At 43.9% G+C, this 18,346-nt stretch overlaps 1 protein-coding gene across 1 annotated transcript in view; it reads right to left on the bottom strand.

The window, feature by feature from the left end:
* The window catches only part of mmp15b (matrix metallopeptidase 15b), a 40,562-nt gene that overhangs the window by 13,983 nt on the left and 8,233 nt on the right, over positions 1–18,346 (bottom strand). Inside the window, exons 2-4 of the mRNA XM_061044671.1 lie at positions 7,314–7,462; positions 5,198–5,320; positions 4,714–5,021 (exon numbers count right to left, since the gene is read on the bottom strand). Of these exons, the coding sequence (XP_060900654.1) occupies positions 4,714–5,021; positions 5,198–5,320; positions 7,314–7,462 (580 nt within the window). The remainder of the gene's footprint in view (positions 1–4,713; positions 5,022–5,197; positions 5,321–7,313; positions 7,463–18,346) is intronic.

The following is an 18,346-nucleotide window of genomic DNA, read 5'->3' as shown; positions in this document are numbered from 1 at the left end:
GTGACGTCACTCAGGCTTCGTCCAATCACATTTCTCTCCCAGTTATGACGTCTTATAAAACGTCCACAGATTTGACAGATAAACGCTCATGATTGCAGATATGACGCAGCAACATTTCCAACATTTCTAACATTTCTAACCAATCAATGGATGCTGCTGTCCTCGGCCGGCGACACCTCGACAGTCCACAGCTGTGACACACTGACCTCTGCATCAACTTCCTCATAGTTCACAATTGACCACCACAGCCCAGTGAGTTTATCTCTGAAGTAAAGCCAGCATAAATGTGGGTACTTCCCCCTCGCTCTATACCTCTTTGTTCCTCTCCCCATTGCCCTCTATGAACTTTTAAACTTGCTTGTCATTTTTCTCTCCGTCTTAACGTCCCATGCTGATTGGTCAGATGTGTGTGTGTGTGTGACATCATGCTGTTGCAGGACTTGGAGTTTGTGCTGTGAATGCAAAGGACAAAGGGGAGATACTCGGGATGCCTGTCCATGTGCATCTCATCATTTCCCCTTTCCTACAACACACACACACACACACACACACACACACACACACACACACACACACACACTCTAAAAGGATTCACACAGTTCCTCTCCCTCACCGTCGAAAATTTGAGAGTCACATGAACGTCCTCATGGTGTACTTAACTGAAGCTAACACTCAGAGTAAACAGCAGAGAGAAGACTGGTGTGTTAGAGATATCTGAGGATGAAAAGGAGAGAGAGAGAGAGAGAGAGAGAGAGAGAGAGAGAGAGAGAGAGAGAGAGAGAGAGAGGGGGGGATAAAGAGGCCCTTTGTGAGGTAACTGTGACAACCATTCAGCCCGACAGAGCAAAGCAGGAGTAAAACTTCAAACGTCTGAGCGTTAGAAGTTTAAAGTTCAAGCCAAATGCTGACTATCCTCTGCAGACACACACACACACACACACACACACACACACACACACACACACACACACACACACACATTGTGTCAGTCAAGTCCTATTTCAGCTCTCCTAATCTTTGTTCTGTTGTTTGCCATGTCTAAAGCTGCAGGGAGGGGGGGGGGGGGGGGGGGGGGGCGCACACTACAGCAGCTCCCTGACAACCAACATGCACTCTCAAGTCGTCTCATCCGACCACAAAGCACCACAAAAGCTCCTGACCTTTTCCAGCTCTTGGCCTGCAGCGATCCATCTGTGTAAGGTGTGTTCTGGTTGTGCATGTCAGCAAGTGATTTGGATAAAGAGTCAAAGCTGTTTTTTGTTGAAGCCAGAGTGCCAGAGAAGCTGATTAATCCCACCGAGCGTCACGCGCTTTCCACCAAAACATGTTTGACTTTGTAAAAACTCACAAAAGAAACCTCGGGTCGAGAGAGAGAAAGCAGCGCGTCAACAAAGAAAAGGACGTCGATGGGTTAATGCTTTCACAACAAACTCTAAATGATTCATGTGAAAGTATCGATTGTTTTTCTTTCACTTAAATCTGTTCTTTCAGCCCATTAGAGAGGAGGTCAGAGGTCAGAGACAATAATGTTTGAGACACTTCAGAAGAAGATGAACACAATGTGTGGGGGTACAAACAGATGAAGATTCTATCCTCACATACATGAATGTTTCAGATCAGTGCTGGTTTTGGCTCTGCTCAGACGTCCACAGATTCTGGATTAACGTGAAACCATCTTTTTGTGTGAAATATTGACCATAAACAATCAAGTTACATCGATAACAGAGAGTCTACTGGTTAGTTAGAAAGATGGGAGTAGCTTCAAAATATTCAGCATACCTGAGAGGATTAGATTTTCTATCTGTGAAAGTGAAAATATTTATTAACTGGAAGGTGACGATCAAATTGGTTCACAGAATGTTGGCGTTAGCATCAGTACTTTTTCACTTCCTTGTGGGTGACACTCCCACAGCTAGGTGTTTGTTCTGCCCTCTGAGTCTGCCTTCATGACATCACAAAGGGCAGTAGCCCCTCCCCCAGGTGGGTGACACTCCCACAGCTAGGTGTTTGTTCTGCCCTCTGAGTCTGCCTTCATGACATCACAAAGGGCAGTAGCCCCTCCCCCAGGTGGGTGACACTCCCACAGCTAGGTGTTTGTTCTGCCCTCTGAGTCTGCCTTCTCACCGTAAACAATAGGACATGCAGCGAGAAAGACCGAGTACACCCAAGCCCTTCCAGAGAGGGGGTGTGGTCAGACACAGCTCATTTACATATTTAAAGGTACAGACACAGAAACAGCCTGTTCTGAGCAGGGCTGAAATAGAGGGGTTTATAGACATGATCAAATACAGGATCAGAGTGGATTTAGAACAAGAAACTTCACACACATGTTTTGAGGAGCTCTGAGACTTATTTAAACTGAAGAAGGTGGAGGAGGATATGTGACCTTTAAAGGTTTTCGGACTACATTTCAACAACAGAGCAATTTGAAGGCAGTAAAAAATACCCGAGTTTAATGAAGACTACATCTGTGAAAAGTCCAGCTTAATGAACATGTGTTGCACTCAAGTCTCACAGGATGCTCATTTGTGTTTTTTGCCTTTTTAGGCTGTTTAAGTAAAGAGAGCAACAAAGGGAGCAGTCTGCAAATCTGACCGAGTGGAACACACTCCCACTTACTGTGGCATCCCTGTGATCTGTCCTGCCACACGTCCCACACACAGCTGATCACACAGATACACACACACACACACATTTAGCTGTCTGTCTCTGTTGTGTGTGTGTGTGTGTGTGTGTGTGTGTGTGTGTGTGTGTGTGTGTGTGTGTGTAGATAACAGGGCAGGAAAAGCCATTGTTGGACAAAAATCCCTCTCTTGTCAGCAGGGTTAATGGGTGCACGGCGAAAAGGGGACACTCTGAAAACCTCTTTAAAATGAAGATATTTAAATAATCCTCACTCCTTCAAATGTTTTGTTTAGTGTAAGATGATGTCGTTAAAAGTTGTGATATATTTTAGGGCGCATCTCAAGGAGAGAGAAAAGGTTAAACATGACTGACGTTATGTCTAAGCAATGATTTTATCTGGAGCGCCGATGGGCTATCAGTAACACCTCGTGCCCCCATGTTCAGAGGCTGTAGTCCTCGTCGCAGCAGCCAGGGGTTCAAATCTGACCTTTGCCCTTTGCTGCATGCCATCCCCCGCTCTCTCCTCTGAACTCTTCCTGTCTCTATTCAGCCGTCCTGTCCAATAAAGGCAAAAAATTGCAATGATTTTAGCCAACCTAACTCCTCAGTCCTGATACATTACGGGGTGACTCTGAGAGCGGTGCGGAGGTGAAGTCGGGTCAGAGGCTGAATGGTGTCGACTTTGAACTCTCCCAGATGTTAGCGGAGACGAGGAGCCTGACGAATGAGAGATGATGTTGCTAACTGATCCACGTCGGCTCAGGTTAGGTGTGCGGGGAAAGTGACAGCTGTTTGTAATCTATTTTACAAAACGACACCAGAGAGAACCTGAGAGTGACCACGCCCTCGTTTGGGTGAAAACAAGCCCCGAGAATGAAGCGATACAGATGGTAGCAGCACAACTAATCCCTATCGCTTATCATCTATGTTTCATGGACAGAGGACAGAGGAGTGTAAAAGACGAGCTCTGTGTCTTTAGGAGGAAACTGAAGAGGATTCAAGTGCTCAAATGTTGGAGCAGTGTCGTGTTCCTGTTGGCTTTAAGGTCAGCGATCGCTCGGTGACAGCAGCAGATGAAGTCCTTTTGTCACACATTCTAACGTATTAACAACGTTTTTAACATCACATCTCGTACATATTTTGGTGAAAATGTCTCTAAAGGAACTCTACACCAGATCCTATGTAACATAAAACCTTCCCCCCCGTCGTCTCAGATTAATCTCATATTTTCTATTTTCTATACATTTTTTTAATTCTTATTGGTGTGCATTAGTCTCTCAATGATTTTATAAACGACTTTTTTGTCAATAACTTTTCTGCACTCTTGTAAATCACTTTGAACTGCAATTTAATTTGTCTGAAAGGTGCTTTATAAATAAAGTTTGATTGATTGATTAATTGATCGAAATCTACGGCTATATTAACCACCACATTACAGCTATGAACTAGACTATGTTACAAAGAAATACTATTTTAAAGTGATCACACACACACACACACACACACCTATGACCCCAGTGTGGGCTCGTTTGTCCAGTTTGATGGAGAGAGAGAGAGAGACCTTTAACTTTGTTTATATCAAAAGGTTTTGATGCTGATCCCTGTTCTGAAAAGTCCTCACTTGTATGTTTACCTCGCTGCTCATTGGATTTGAGCATCTAACACCGGATATTTAGTTTTTTTTTTTTTTTTTTATACTTTATTGATCCCGCGAGGGGAAATTAGTTTTTACACTCTGTCTAGTTAACATGCTACACAAACATAGGCTGAAATACACACACATGCACAAACAGGATCCTGTGGACATGCACTAATGGAGAGGTCTCAGAGTAAGGGGGCTGCCCACAGCGGGCGCTCCTGAGCTTGTGGGGGGGGGGGGGTTAGGTGCCTTGCTCAAGGGCACCTCGGCAGTGCTCAGGAAGTGGCCTGGCACCTCTCCAGCTACCAGACCAATTTCCGGACTTGGTCCATGCCGGGACTTGAACCGGTGACCCTCCGATTCCCAACCCAAGTCCCTACAGACTGAGCTACTGCCGCCCACGCCCAAGGTCTTTTGTACAAAGACCTTGTAACACGATAAGTGTTTACCTTGCACGTTGTGGTTTCCTATGGTCCACGGCTCGTCCGAGTCAAAGTGAGTGTCCCCGCCCATTCCAGGTCCAGGGAAGTACGCGTGAGCCAGAAAGCCCCCCTCTCCGTCGAAAGGCGAGCTGTCTCCATGGAAACCGGAAGCAAAGAAGATCATGATGTCGGGCTCCTTGCGGCGTCCATATTTGATCTCCTGGTAGGGGATTTCGTCAAAGGTCAACGGGGTGACGCTCTGCCAGACTTTGAAGGCCCGCCGGATGGCCTCGTAGGAGTTATACTCTCCGATCTTTGGAGTGTAGTTCTGGATACTGAGGGGAACAAAGAAAGGAACAGGAAGAGAAATCACAAAAAGTCCCCGTGTCCCACATGACTGTTGGGTAACACTTATTGTAGCGTGGAATTAAAAACAAATGGAAAACACAATACAATTAAATAATGTTCCATCAACAACAAGGTAAGAGGGTTAGCGTGCGTCTTCACAGACCTGTACGTCAGGTGGCTTTTGTTCCATTTGTGTCCGGTGAGCGCGTAGCGTTTCCGCCGCACGTTGGTTTTGATTTGGCCTCCGAACTTGTCGGGCACGCCGCAGCGGGGTCTCCTCATGGCACTGGAGGAGTCGAGAGCAGACAGGAACAAGCAAGAGTTAGGTGTTGAAAAGGGAAAGGAGCCGCCAAGAGAGGAGACGAAGGTGAAGGTTTTTATTCCCAGATCGATGTCTGTGTTTCCTTTCTTCTGTCTCATAATGAAACGGTTCCTGTGATGTTTTTGAAGAGAGTCTACTGAGGAGGACGAGTGTGTAAGTCAACAACAGGTACTGAGGAAAGGAACAGGAACAACTGAGGACCTGAAAAACATGTTGTTTTTAAAAGTCCAAGTCTCAGAACTGTTGGACAAAATCCCACTATTACACTGCCAAAAGTCATACCTTACTAAACGTGTTTGTCTAGTTTCTAAAATAATCTCTAACATAGCTACATCCAAGTCCACATAAATATCTTATTTCAAGATAGTTCAAGCACAATATAAGGCTCGAGTTGATTGTAATGAGGAGAAATAGGAAGAAAATGATTTTGTAAAGATTCTTGAAATGAGCGGCTATATCTCATCTGAAGAAACGTATCAGGTAATGTGAATGTGTAATACACTTATATCAAAGAGGACATATCATCCCCCTCCTCCACCTTTTCAAACAGTCCCCTCCTCCACCTTTTCAAACAGTCCCCTTCTCCACCTTTTCAAACAGTCCCCTCCTCCACCTTTTCAAACAGTCCCCTTCTCCACCTTTTCAAACAGTCCTCCTCCACCTTTTCAAACAGTCCTCCTCCACCTTTTCAAACAGTCCCCTTCTCCACCTTTTCAAACAGTCCCCTCCTCCACCTTTTCAAACAGTCCCCTCCTCCACCTTTTCAAACAGTCCCCTCCTCCACCTTTTCAAACAGTCCCCTCCTCCACCTTTTCAAACAGTCCCCTCCTCCACCTTTTCAAACAGTCCCCTGTGGTCTAAATGAAACATCTGTGCTTTGGTCAAAATATAACAGACCCCCTGAGTTTTCCCCGTAGACATCACTCCTCTGTAGAGAGAATAAAAATGGCAGCAGCTACAAAGGTTTTGTTCTAGTCTGGGGGTGGAGTCCATGGGTGGAGATATCAGGGGAGGGGAGGGGATTTCTTTTGACCAGAATCCCACTGTGACATCACAAGGAGAGCACATTAGAAACAGAGCATTTTCCTCTGTGTTGTAAGACTTATGCAGACCACAAACAAAGGACTGGATGGTTTATTTCACATGTTGTGGGTCAGTAGACTCTCAGGTTACCCAGATATATGTTCAGAAACACTGAAGAAGTGGATTATTCAGAATATGTCCCCTTTAAGGGTAATAAGGTAGTTATGACCAGAAACCAGACGAATACAAACGTTTGTAATTTCTCTGCATTTTGGTGACTATTTTATTTTGTGGTCTTCGTGACTAAGGATCAAAAAAGATATAATAAGTTTACTCGACTATTAAGAACTTTTGATCTACTGTCAAGTTTCTGATAATGTGTTTGGATCATACTTTACCTTTTGTCATGATTTGGTCTTTTTTAGTTTTGGTTTTCAGTGTTTAGTGTTTCTTTATGTTCCAGTGTGTTTTGTTCATTCTTGAGTTCTGTGTGTCTTCAGTGTTTCATGTATTTTATTTTGTAGTTGTCCTCAGTGTTTCTTGTGTCCATCCCTTCCTCTGTGTGTTTCCCTCAGTGATGATCACCCTCATTGTCCTCACCTGTGTCATTAGTCTCACCTGTGTTTGATTACCCCTGTGTCTATTTAGTGTTTCTTCCCTTCTGTGTCAGTTCATTGTATGTGTTTGTCGGTGTCGTTTGTTGCATGTCAGTTTACCCGTGGCTCCTTCTCTTGTTGGATTTTTTGGAAGTAAGTTTTTGTTTGCCTTTTGTTTAAAGAATAAATAGTTTTAGTGAATCCTGCTTCTGGGTCCTCCTCTTTGTTTTCGCGGTCCGTCACACCTTTTGGAGATCTTTCACATTGTGCCTGACTATCGGGTGGTACAGTGTGAGCTGACATTACACAAAACCCCCTCCCAGTGTCGCCCTCCTGACCTGATGGTTTGAAGGTCCATCTGTCCGGTGACCTCCAGGCCGTAGAAGCGCTGCATGTCGCTGACGGCGTTGGACAGAATCTGAGCCGATCTCATGGTGGACATCTGTCTGTTGGCCTGCGGCAGGTAACCGTACATCCTCAGCCATGACTGGAGACACACAGGAAGACAAACAGAAGAGTTAATATCTATAAAGAACCGTCCTCTTTTTACGAGCACTAACTCGACTCTAAACTAGAGATGGCGTTAAGAGAAAGTTTCATGATCATTCGAGCAGTTTAAACAGAGTCTAAAGTGTGACTCATGCTCATCTTAAGTTTCTCACTAATGAGATCAGACGTGCGCTCGCTTTGTGGTAAAAACACTCATATTTCTTCATGTCCAATAACAATGACGGATCAAATATAAAGGCTGAAAAGAGATTTGCAGTAGGTGATTTGAAACAATGAGGTTTTTCTCTTTCGCCTCGGGCTGCATTAAATGTTTGGTAAATGAGGCCGAGAGCAGAGAGCACATTGTGTGTTTTTTCGGCCTGAATGAGCGCACTGTGGAGCGTTTTGTATCACTCCATGTAACTGGGGGGGCGAGGGGGGCGATGACAGACTTGAGGGAGAAAACGTGATACTCGACCCAATCACAGATGACGCAAAGTCTATCCCACCTGTTCAGAGGAAACCTAATATCACACACACACTTGAATGTTGGGTTTTCTCAGATACTAGATACGCCCACACACTCGTTCCCCTTGGTTGTGTGTGTGTGTGTGTGTGTGTGTGTGTGTGTGTGTGTGTGTGTGTGTGTGTGTGTGTGTGTGTGTGTGTGTGTGTGTGTGTGTGTGTGTGTGTGTGTGTGTGTGTGTGTGTGTGTGTGTGTGTGTGTGTGTGTGTGTGTGTGTGTGTGTGTGTGTGTGTGTGTGTGTGTGTGTGTGTGTGTGTGTGTGTGTGTGTGTGTGTGTGTGTGTGTGTGTGTGTGTGTGTGTGTGTGTGTGTGTGTGTGTGTGTGTGTGTTTCATGTCTACACCCGTCTTTTAAATCTGTATTTACTCACCCGCTCCTCTAAAGCCATAAAACACTCACTCACGTGTCTCAGCCTCTCTTCTACACACAAATATATCCTGATTATGAAATGCAAAAAAGCTGTTTCCACATACATGTACTGCCTGATAACCCCCCCCCCCCCCCTCCCTCCACCACCACACCCCACCCAGACAAAGGCTACTGAACAACAATACATCCAATAAAATAAAATGACTTCAGTTAATATCTGAAGTCTCTGTAATTAGATGACTGAGTCTGTGTAGAGAATCTGTTGGATAGGTATTTGATTAAAGGTGTCTGAGGCCTTCTGGTTTCTGTTTGTGGTCAGAATAGTTCTTAACAAATCGCTTTGAAGGTAACTTTGGTCTCGTATGACGGAGTACAAACATTGTGGCTATTGCAATCAGAACCCGCTCTCTGATGTCGATTCTGCTGATCAAAGTCGACCCGCTGATCCGCGTCTTAAAACTCTCTTGTAGTTGCAATACTGGATACTAAATGTGAACAAAGTTTCAGATCATGAGGTAAACGTATGTTGGAGTAATCCCAGGATGAGTCTGCAGAGGGCGCTACACTGATTCTTCTGTTTTAGAAGAGAACTGCACGAGACGGCTTCAAGCCTCTTGCATAGACTCTCTTCTCCCAGCACTGGAGAGCAGCCCTCCCCTGGCAGCCCTGCAGCGTTCTGCCCCCCCGAGGAAGGCTTCCAGAGAGCTGACCAATCAGGAGTGAGTGGGCACGTGGGGAGGAGGGTCTTAAAGAGACAGCAGCAGAAACTAACAGTTTCAGGCAGAGGCTGAAATGAGGGTTTTTGAGGGCCAGTATGAGATAAATCAGAAAATGTTTTTGAGCTGTAGATCATCCAAAGCTGCTCTGAAGGTTTCACAGAGTGACAACATGAAAGATGAACACAAGGAGAATATTGGATCTTTTATTGTCCCACTCCTTCGTCCTGTCTCAAGCTGCTCGTTGTACCATAAACAATGAGCCGCAGATGTTAGAGGAAGTCTGCTGGTTCATCAGATAAGTTATCTTGGGATGGGCTAACCACACTGCAAAAACTCAAATCTCAGCAAATTGTATTCGTCTAATGTCCGATAGTCTGCTTTGATAAGAGACTTTCTGTGTCCATGTGCTGCTCCTAAATATTATCCCGTCACCCCTAGAGTCCAAATCAGCTAACAGTCAACGTGTTCCTGTGCTGGAAACACAGCAGCAGTATGAAGGGAGGAATAAAAAAGGGTCAAATAGAAGGAGTGCTCTTTTTTTATTATCATCACAGGGCTACTGACATAAAAAACAAACCTGCCCAAGCTGATGATTCCAAAATGTGATTTAACTTCATCCTGACTTCTTTGCCTTTAAAACGTCAGCGTGGCTCTAAATTCTTACTACAACATAAACTTTGAGTGAACCTGTTCTCCCTCTGCCACTTGACTGCCTTAAACCTGACTCAGACTGCAGGCTCATTGAGGTCCGATTCCTCCTTCGCGACAATCACCAGGTTGTTCATGACTCGAGGCTGCTCGGGACCGATTATCTTCCCCGATTATTTTGTAGTGTGAGCGTTGTAAAGACCGTCCCCTTAACGACCCCGATCTGCTCGGAGATCGACGGGGGACGCCCCGATTCACATCAAACATGTTTGATATTTAGGATTTAAAATCTCAATTACATCATCGAGGGGTCTGGAGGAAGTCGTGTGTGACTACAAAAACGCGGAGAGATGAGGGAGGACAACTTCCAAACTCCCTCTGCACCTTTAAGAAAAAGCTAAAGACCCAGCTCTTTCATGAATACCTACTAACTTAATGATGATGGTCTCCATATTATTGATGATGATGATGGTAATGACGATGGTTTTTGTTTGATAACGACGACTTATAAGATGGTTTCTATACTGATTAGAGCTCTCAAGAACTGCCCTCAATGTTGTGCTTTGCCTCTGGTCACTTCCTGTCAGCACCTGTGTGTCCAATCAGACTCAAAGCTGATCGTTTGCTCTTACTCACATTGTTCCCTTTTTTCTAGATCCTTGCTTGTGTTGTACTGTTGAGATTCTGCTCGTGTGTGTGTGATGCTAACATCGGGGGAGGATTTGAAAAAGCTCCTGCAGTGTGAGGTCGGGCTTTAGAGAGCTTTTGGGATCGAAGACTTTAAAGTGGACTCATTAAGCTGGATCCATCAGTCACTGTCAGCGTCCGTCTGAGTCAGGCAGAACTAACTGAAACTCAGCTTTGTGATCAATTAAAGCGTCAGCTATTAAAATACATGGCTTTGTTAATGTAGCTGCTCCTCTCCATTCCTCCGCACCGCAAAGTTTAAATGTAATGAAAGAGTAATGAGCTCAGCTGAGAGCACAGAAAAAAAGAACAAAAAAAACAGTCAGGAAAAAAAAATGCACCGTTTGAAAAGTTGATATCTGAACTGAAAGTGAAAAGCGAAATGGCTGTTTCTGACAAGCTTTGATGCTTTCTCTTAAAAGTTATAAATGATATTCATAAATCTTCTTTTCATCAAATGACACACAGAACATTTTTGTCATCCAAATATTCAAATTTTAAAACCTTGAGTAACTCAGAGGTTCAGCGCTGTGAGGCTACATCTTATAACCGGTGCACCTGAGAGAGACGGCGAGTGTTTATCGAGCGTCCACCGCGGGCCGTCAGGAGGTCAGCCACGGGCCGTCAGGAGGTCAGCCACGGGCCGTCAGGAGGTCAGCCACGGGCCGTCAGGAGGTCAGCCACGGGCCGTCAGGAGGTCCGGGGGGGTCAGGAGTGAACAGTGAGCGGTGTTTGAGCCCTCAGGGTTTGGAGCTCACAGCCTGAGGAGCTGAAACCTTCAGACCCTGATTCATCTTTAAATCACATCAGACCTCACATTAGTGGCGCCCGGCTGCAGACAGGTGAGTTCTGCTGTTCTCTGATTCAAGGATTAATCCTGAACACAGTCTATGTTATATACTACTACTTAATGTTATATTCTTTATCATCAGTGAGTGTGTTTACGTGGACTTGAGGGTCCTGGTTTTAATCAGGTTTTTAAGAATCCTGTTTGTTCATGTAAACATCAGACCCTGACTCCAGAAACCTGGTTTTGCTACCTGGAGAACTCGGGAAGAAGAAAGACAATGTGATACTGTTGCATGTAGACGCCTTACCCCGGTTTCTGACAGCTGAGCAGGTGATGTATCAGAAAACAAACATGGCGGCGGCAACGAGAGCGTCTTACTTCTGGAGCAAACTGAGTTTTAACTTTCACTAATAAAACATATAAATGTAATTGGAAAGCATCGATATGCTGACCTTTTGAAGTCTTTGGTGAATAGGTTGCAGGACGTCGGTTTCCAAACAAGCGCATCGGAGCGAGTCAGGTCACGTTGGACAGTGTCCCCCCCCCCCCCCTCCCTTTGTCCTACACGGTGACAGTGACAGGCTGACAGCAGTCAGAGGTGAGGACATGTGAGGACAATCGCTTTCTTCTCCTGTTGCTGGAAATGAGGTGGAGACGCCAAATCTGCAACTCTATGTTGGCGTTTAAAAGTGCTGAGCCTGCAATATCAGATTCAGAAATACTTCATTAATCCCAGAGGAAAATTCAGATAAACCACAGTGGTCGATTTTTTTCTTGAGATTTCTAAATTGCTGTGGTTTGTGTTGTAAAAAAAATAAAACATCACAGGCGGCCTGCACAGATGAGACGCAGTGATCATAAAGCAGGATGTGAGTATTGATCATGTTCACAGGGAAATGAAGAAGCAGGTTTCTCTGAGTGCAGGTACACACCAGATCCTGAAGATTTAAGAATCTCATTTACCAGAGAGTCCTGGCCCAGCGGGGCAGCATGCAGCACAGTAAACGAGTTATAGACATAAAACACACAGAGCAGCTACATGTCCTGAGTCACAGAGCAGAACGTCATCAGTCAAAGCATCTACAACCTGAAGCTCCTTCAATCTACTTTAAAAAAAGATTTAAAGAGGCCAAATCCCCACAGACACAGATCCTCCTGCAGGAGCAGCGGCCCTGAAAGTCCTTTTCCCCGTTTAATGATGCACTTTGGGTTAGAATGAATACAATCACACAGGTATGAGAGCAGCAGTCTTATAAATGAGGACATGGAAATGATTTAGTCCACGCAAAGACAATGCAAGCCAGCCGACTCGATCACACAGAGAACAGTGATGAGTCAGGGCCCGGAGATTTGTTATGAATCTCAACGCACCATGATTCACAAAATCCAAAGGCACTGGGACGATGCATGCATATATAAAACATGAAAGTGAAAGAAGCAGCAACAAGTCGGGTTTTTTTTGCAGCAAACTGAAGAAGAAGAAGTGACCCATGCTGAGAGTAAACCTTGCACTTACAGCTCATTATTGCACAGCATGCACACACAAATGTCAAAGCTTAATTTCACTTTCCACTGTTTTTCACCCTCCAAACTGTTAACCTCTTTATTTCTGTATCAGGGTGTGATTTATCTATTATCATTAGTACTTTTCTCCATGTCAGTCTTGCTTATTCCTTTGCTTCTTCTGTCCTCTTTGTGCATGTCCGCTGAACGTGGCATGTTTCATCATGTGCTGCTGGATCACCTCCCCTCGCGGGCATCAATAAAGTGTTATCTTAATTACCTTCTATTTACAGCGGCCGTCATTTAGTTTGCACGGTGCAAAGCTGCTGAAAATAAATGTTACCCTTTTTTTTTTTTTCTTTTCTCACTGTGTGTGTGTGTGTGTGAGCGAGCGAGCGTGAGCGGCTGAGCGTGTGGCTGAGCTGGTCATGACCCTGACCCACCTCTGCCTTGAGATAAGAAAGCTTCAAAAACACACACACACTATCAAAAACACACATGCACTTCCTGAAACACTATCTCTCGACTCTTTCACACACCGAGTCGAAGCGAGGGGAACAGGTGGCTCACTGCAAACACCTTCAGCACACATGTTCACTGCTGCACAGAAACCAGCAGAGACGCAAAGGATGCACTGTTTCTGACATGTCCATTTCTAACCTGCACCCCCCCCTGCTTCATGTGACATCGCACGTCTGCACGCTCGCTGTCCACACTGCATCCATTAAATATTTCATTCTATGCTCTGTGAATTTCAGTTTCTCTTAGTAAACAATTTAGCATGTGGTGCTTTTATTTTGAAGGAGGACAAAGTGAAGTGTGGTGCTTTTATTTTGAAGGAGGACAAAGTGAAGTGTGGTGCTTTTATTTTGAAAGAGGACAAAGTGAAGTGTGGTGCTTTTATTTTGAAAGAGGACAAAGTGAAGTGTGGTGCTTTTATTTTGAAAGAGGACAAAGTGAAGTGTGGTGCTCTGTATTGACGAGCTGCAGACTCAAACTAAACGGCTCGTGGTGAGGCAAAATACAGTTTTTCTTCAGAGTTGAAAAAGGTCAAAGGTCAGATTGTCAGTCATGGATGACTATATTATAAATGCACCATCGTCTCCACTTTGTAAAGCAAGCTGACAAACTCTGCTGAGAGAAAAAAACGAGTGCCAGAGCCTCGTCCAACTACGATACGACCGACGAGACGGACGAGGAAAATAGAAACGAGTTTATCCACCAAGATGTTAAATCAACTGACGTTTGTGTGAATCACATTTTTGGAGGTTTTCAATGCTTGTTACACCACCAACATGTAGACGTCCCGAGTCAACCAAAACAAGGACAGGGTCTCTGCAGACACCACACACATGTATGATGATGGAGAAAAAAAAATCTACATTTTATATTTCGGGGAAAAAGCTGCTGAATCTTTCTTTTTAACGGTTTCAGGCCTCACCTTCATAAGCTGTCTTTTTTTTCATCCACTAAAAAATATTTTTCAGGATACCAGCTGATCGTCAAAACAAATAACACCAAAAATGGTCACCATGTGTACAACCTATCCCACCAGTTTTATTTGACATCATTTTGTTACTATACTGTCCTCCATGTTTTTCTTTGTCCTGTTTGCTCATTCACTTATTTTGTCCCTCTTTCTAATTCATTCATTTTATTTACTGACCCTTTTCCTTTTGTTTTGTTTGTTTTGGTCTAAATCTGCTTTGCAAAACTGTATCATACCACAGTTCCCCTCTTTGTTTGTATGTCTTTTTTTATAATTGTGTGAGTGTGTGTGTGCACGTTTTGGTGAATAAAAAAATGAAATAAAATAAAAGAAACCATCTGAATGAAGCACACAGCTCCACTTGTATGATGTTTGTGTTATGAAAAGTAGATGAAAACAGCACAATGAATCTCACTCATGTAACCTCTGCAGGCCCGGTTACTGTTGCTATGATACATGGTACGGTCACTGACGCAGGGGTTCAGCGTACAGCTAATCGTTCAGTGTGGAACATTCAGAGACTCTTACTGATAATTAGATTTTCTCCTAACAGCGACATGTAACATAATCTGTTCAATAACGTCGTGTTTGTGTTCAAAGCAAATGGTAATCCAGTTAGGTGAGAATTATTAGATTGGTGGTGGAGAACACACAAAACTCTTCAAACGACAAAGCCACGTCCACAAAAGACGGGAAATCGTTTGCAGAGCTGATTAGTAATGAGCCGTATTGATTGTCGTCTTCATGCTGTTCATATTTCATTCTGCCTGAAGACAAAAAACAAAAGCTCTCATGAACGGACATCCAACCGCAGAAGACTTAAAGAGTTAAAAACTGCAGAATGCTGAATTCAAATAAAAGTCATCTGAAAGTAAAGCCGGAGCTATTGTCCTGTAATCTCGACATGCATGGTTCACATTCCAGCTCCGTCCTCCTCTTTCCTCTGCGTTCAGCTTCTCCATGTGGTTATCATTTCTGCACTGATAGGACTGGAAGGAGAATGTCTGTTGATGTTTGTGTCTTTGTGTTGTGTCTTTGTGCACTTTCTCCGCCCCGTCCAGCCGAGTATTTACAACCAGCTGTGGTCGGGTACAAGGCCAGAGCTGCAGTGCCGATGGGAAGACGCCATCGCTCACCTCCATCGTCTAAAAAACAGCAAAGTGCTCCAGCCTGGACGCTCACCTCCCCTCGCTGAATACAAAACGAGTCTGAGACAGCAGGAGGAGGAAAAGGGGGAGGGGCTTGTGTGTGTGTTTGTGTGAGCGTGTACACCGGGCCTCGTCTATTTAATGGTCTTTCTAAGAGTCCTTGAGCTTTACCTGCCAAATCCAGACCCAGCAATATACAAGGAGTTGTAAAACCTGCCAGGAGTGTGTGTGTGTGTGTGTGTGTGTGTGTGTGTGTGTGTGTGTGTGTGTGTGTGTGTGTGTGTGTGTGTGTGTGTGTGTGTGTGTGTGTGTGTGAGTGTGTGAGTGTGTGTGTGTCCAAACCACAATGTCAGCCAAGATACTAACAGAGCTTTTATTCTGAGTCTTGGTCTGCTGCCATCTCTTACCCCCCAAAGTCGGACTCAGAGGACGGATAAGGAAACGGAGACGTGAGAAGGAAGAGAGACAGACAGACAGAAAGGACAAAGAGAATTTATTTCTGTTCAGTTTTAAGATTTTGTGGCAATTAATGGATTTATACACGCTGAAAGTCGTGTATTATTTTATGTAGGCCCTCCACAGAGGGAAAGATGCATACGAAGTCGCGGTGGGACGATAACGTCGTCCTCGCTCATGTGGTACTTTTACCTAAACTGCAAGGTGCCACATGTTAAGATTTTAATCAAATAAAAACAGCTGTCGAAACAGATCCCCCTGGCAGTTTGACCCACCGCTTCACTACTTCATCACTCCTCATGGTGGCGCTATTAGCATGAGTGAAAGCGATATAAGCAGCAGTGATTTTTCAAAAGGAGAAGTTGACAGAGAGATAAAAGAAGAAGAAGAAAAAGAAGAAGAAGAAAAAGAAGAAGACGAAGAAGATGAAGAAGAAGAAGAAGAAGAAGAAGAAAAAGAAGAAAAAGAAGACGAAGAAGATGAAGAAGAAGAAGAAGAAAAAGAAGAAGAAAAAGAAGAAGATGAAGGAGAAGAAGAAGAAGAAGAAGGAGAAGAAGAAAAAGAAGAAGAAGAAGATGAAGGAGAAGAAGAAGATGAAGGAGAAGAAGAAGATGAAGAAGAAAAAGAAGAAGAAGATGAAGGAGAAAAAGAAGGAGAAGAAGAAGATGAAGAAGAAAAAGAAGAAGAAGAAGATGAAGGAGAAGAAGAAGGAGAAGAAGAAGAAGAAGAAGATGAAGATGAAGGAGAAGAAGAAGAAGAAGAAGAAGAAGACGACGAAGAAGACGAAGAAAAAGAAGAAGAAGATGAAGGAGAAGAAGAAGGAGAAGAAGAAGAAGATGAAGATGAAGGAGAAGAAGAAGACGAATAAGACGAAGAAAAAGAAGAAGAAGATGAAGGAGAAGAAGGAGAAGAAGAAGGAGAAGGAGAAGAAGAAGAAGAAGAAAAAGAAGAAGAAGAAGAAGAAGAAGAAGATGGAGAAGAAGAAGGAGAAGAAGAAGAAGATGAAGAAGAAGAAGAAGGAGAAGAAGAAAAAGAAGAAGAAGATGATGAAGAAGAAGAAGGAGAAGAAGAAGAAGGAGAAGGAGAAGAAGAAGGAGAAGAAGAAGAAGAAGAAGATGAAGGAGAAGGAGAAGGAGAAGAAGAAGATGAAGAAGAAGAAGAAGAAGAAGAAAAAGAAGAAGGAGAAGAAGAAGAAGGAGAAGGAGAAGAAGAAGAAGGAGAAGGAGAAGGAGAAGATGAAGAAGAAGAAGAAGAAGGAGAAGGAGAAGAAGAAGGAGAAGAAGAAGAAGGAGAAGGAGAAGAAGAAGAAGAAGAAGAAGAAGAAGAAGGAGAAGGAGAAGAAGAAGGAGAAGAAGAAGAAAAAGAAGAAGAAGAAGATGAAGGAGGAGAAGAAGAAGAAGAAGAAGATGAAGGAGAAGAAGAAGAAGAAGAAGAAGAAGAAGGAGAAGGAGAAGAAGAAGAAGAAGGAGAAGAAGGAGAAGAAGAAGAAGAAGGAGAAGAAGGAGAAGGAGAAGAAGAAGGAGAAGAAGAAGAAGGAGAAGAAGGAGAAGAAGAAGAAGAAGGAGAAGAAGGAGAAGGAGAAGAAGGAGAAGAAGAAGAAGGAGAAGGAGAAGAAGAAGAAGAAGAAGAAGAAGGAGAAGGAGAAGAAGAAGAAGAAGGAGAAGGAGAAGAAGAGAGCCGTGAGGATCAGTGTTGCCTGGTCCACTTGTTATGAGCGTCACTTGCTCCCTGTATGAACTCCATCTGATTCTCTCCCAACTCTCACAATAAAGTGAAACACGGTCGCGATAGTTTGTCCTTTTCCAGGATCCGTCCACAAGCCCGTTTCCTTGGTTAGCCCACCTGCCCGATCTGACACGCCCCCAACACACACACACACACACACACACACACACACACACACACACACACACACACACACACACACACACACACACACACACACACACACACACACACACACACACACACACACACACGAGAATAAGGGGGGAAATATGGGAAACGATATAATAAAGAGTGGGAGAAAGAGACTGGATCCGACCTTCATACAGCGTGCTGATGATGCTGGCAGCGGGGTCAAAGTCATGGTTTACGTATTTCCTCCTGTGGCTGCTCACCTGTCTGCTTCATTACTGTCATGTTATTTCTACTTGTAGCTTTTAGAGATGTTTGAATTAGTTTTTTTAGGGAGCCTTTTATAAAATCTGTCCAGGGACAACAGATGAAAATGAGCCTTTTGGCTAACTCTGGCATATTTACCGAAATGTTTATTAATGTGCAATGTCCCTGTAAAATAAATAAATAAATAACAAATTCATTAAGGTCATGATAAGTTGCAAATTCAACCATCGTGATAAAACTTTTAGCACTTTCATCGTCTCAGTCTCTCTCCTCTGCTCTCTGTAAGTTTGACAGAAAGTGGACTGAGCCTCATGTGTAGCCGAGAGGAGACGCAAACATTCACACAACAATCTGAATGTGCATGTTTGTTTTTTTGTTTGTTGCATGATCAACGTTTACTTTGCTTCACTGTAAACATGTGAAC

This window comes from Labrus mixtus, chromosome 1 (assembly GCF_963584025.1).
Source record: "Labrus mixtus chromosome 1, fLabMix1.1, whole genome shotgun sequence".
In the NCBI taxonomy this organism is placed as follows: Eukaryota; Metazoa; Chordata; class Actinopteri; order Labriformes; family Labridae; genus Labrus; species Labrus mixtus.
The sequence above is the reverse complement of the archived record's forward strand: the minus strand, read 5'-3'. Positions and strand labels throughout refer to the sequence as shown.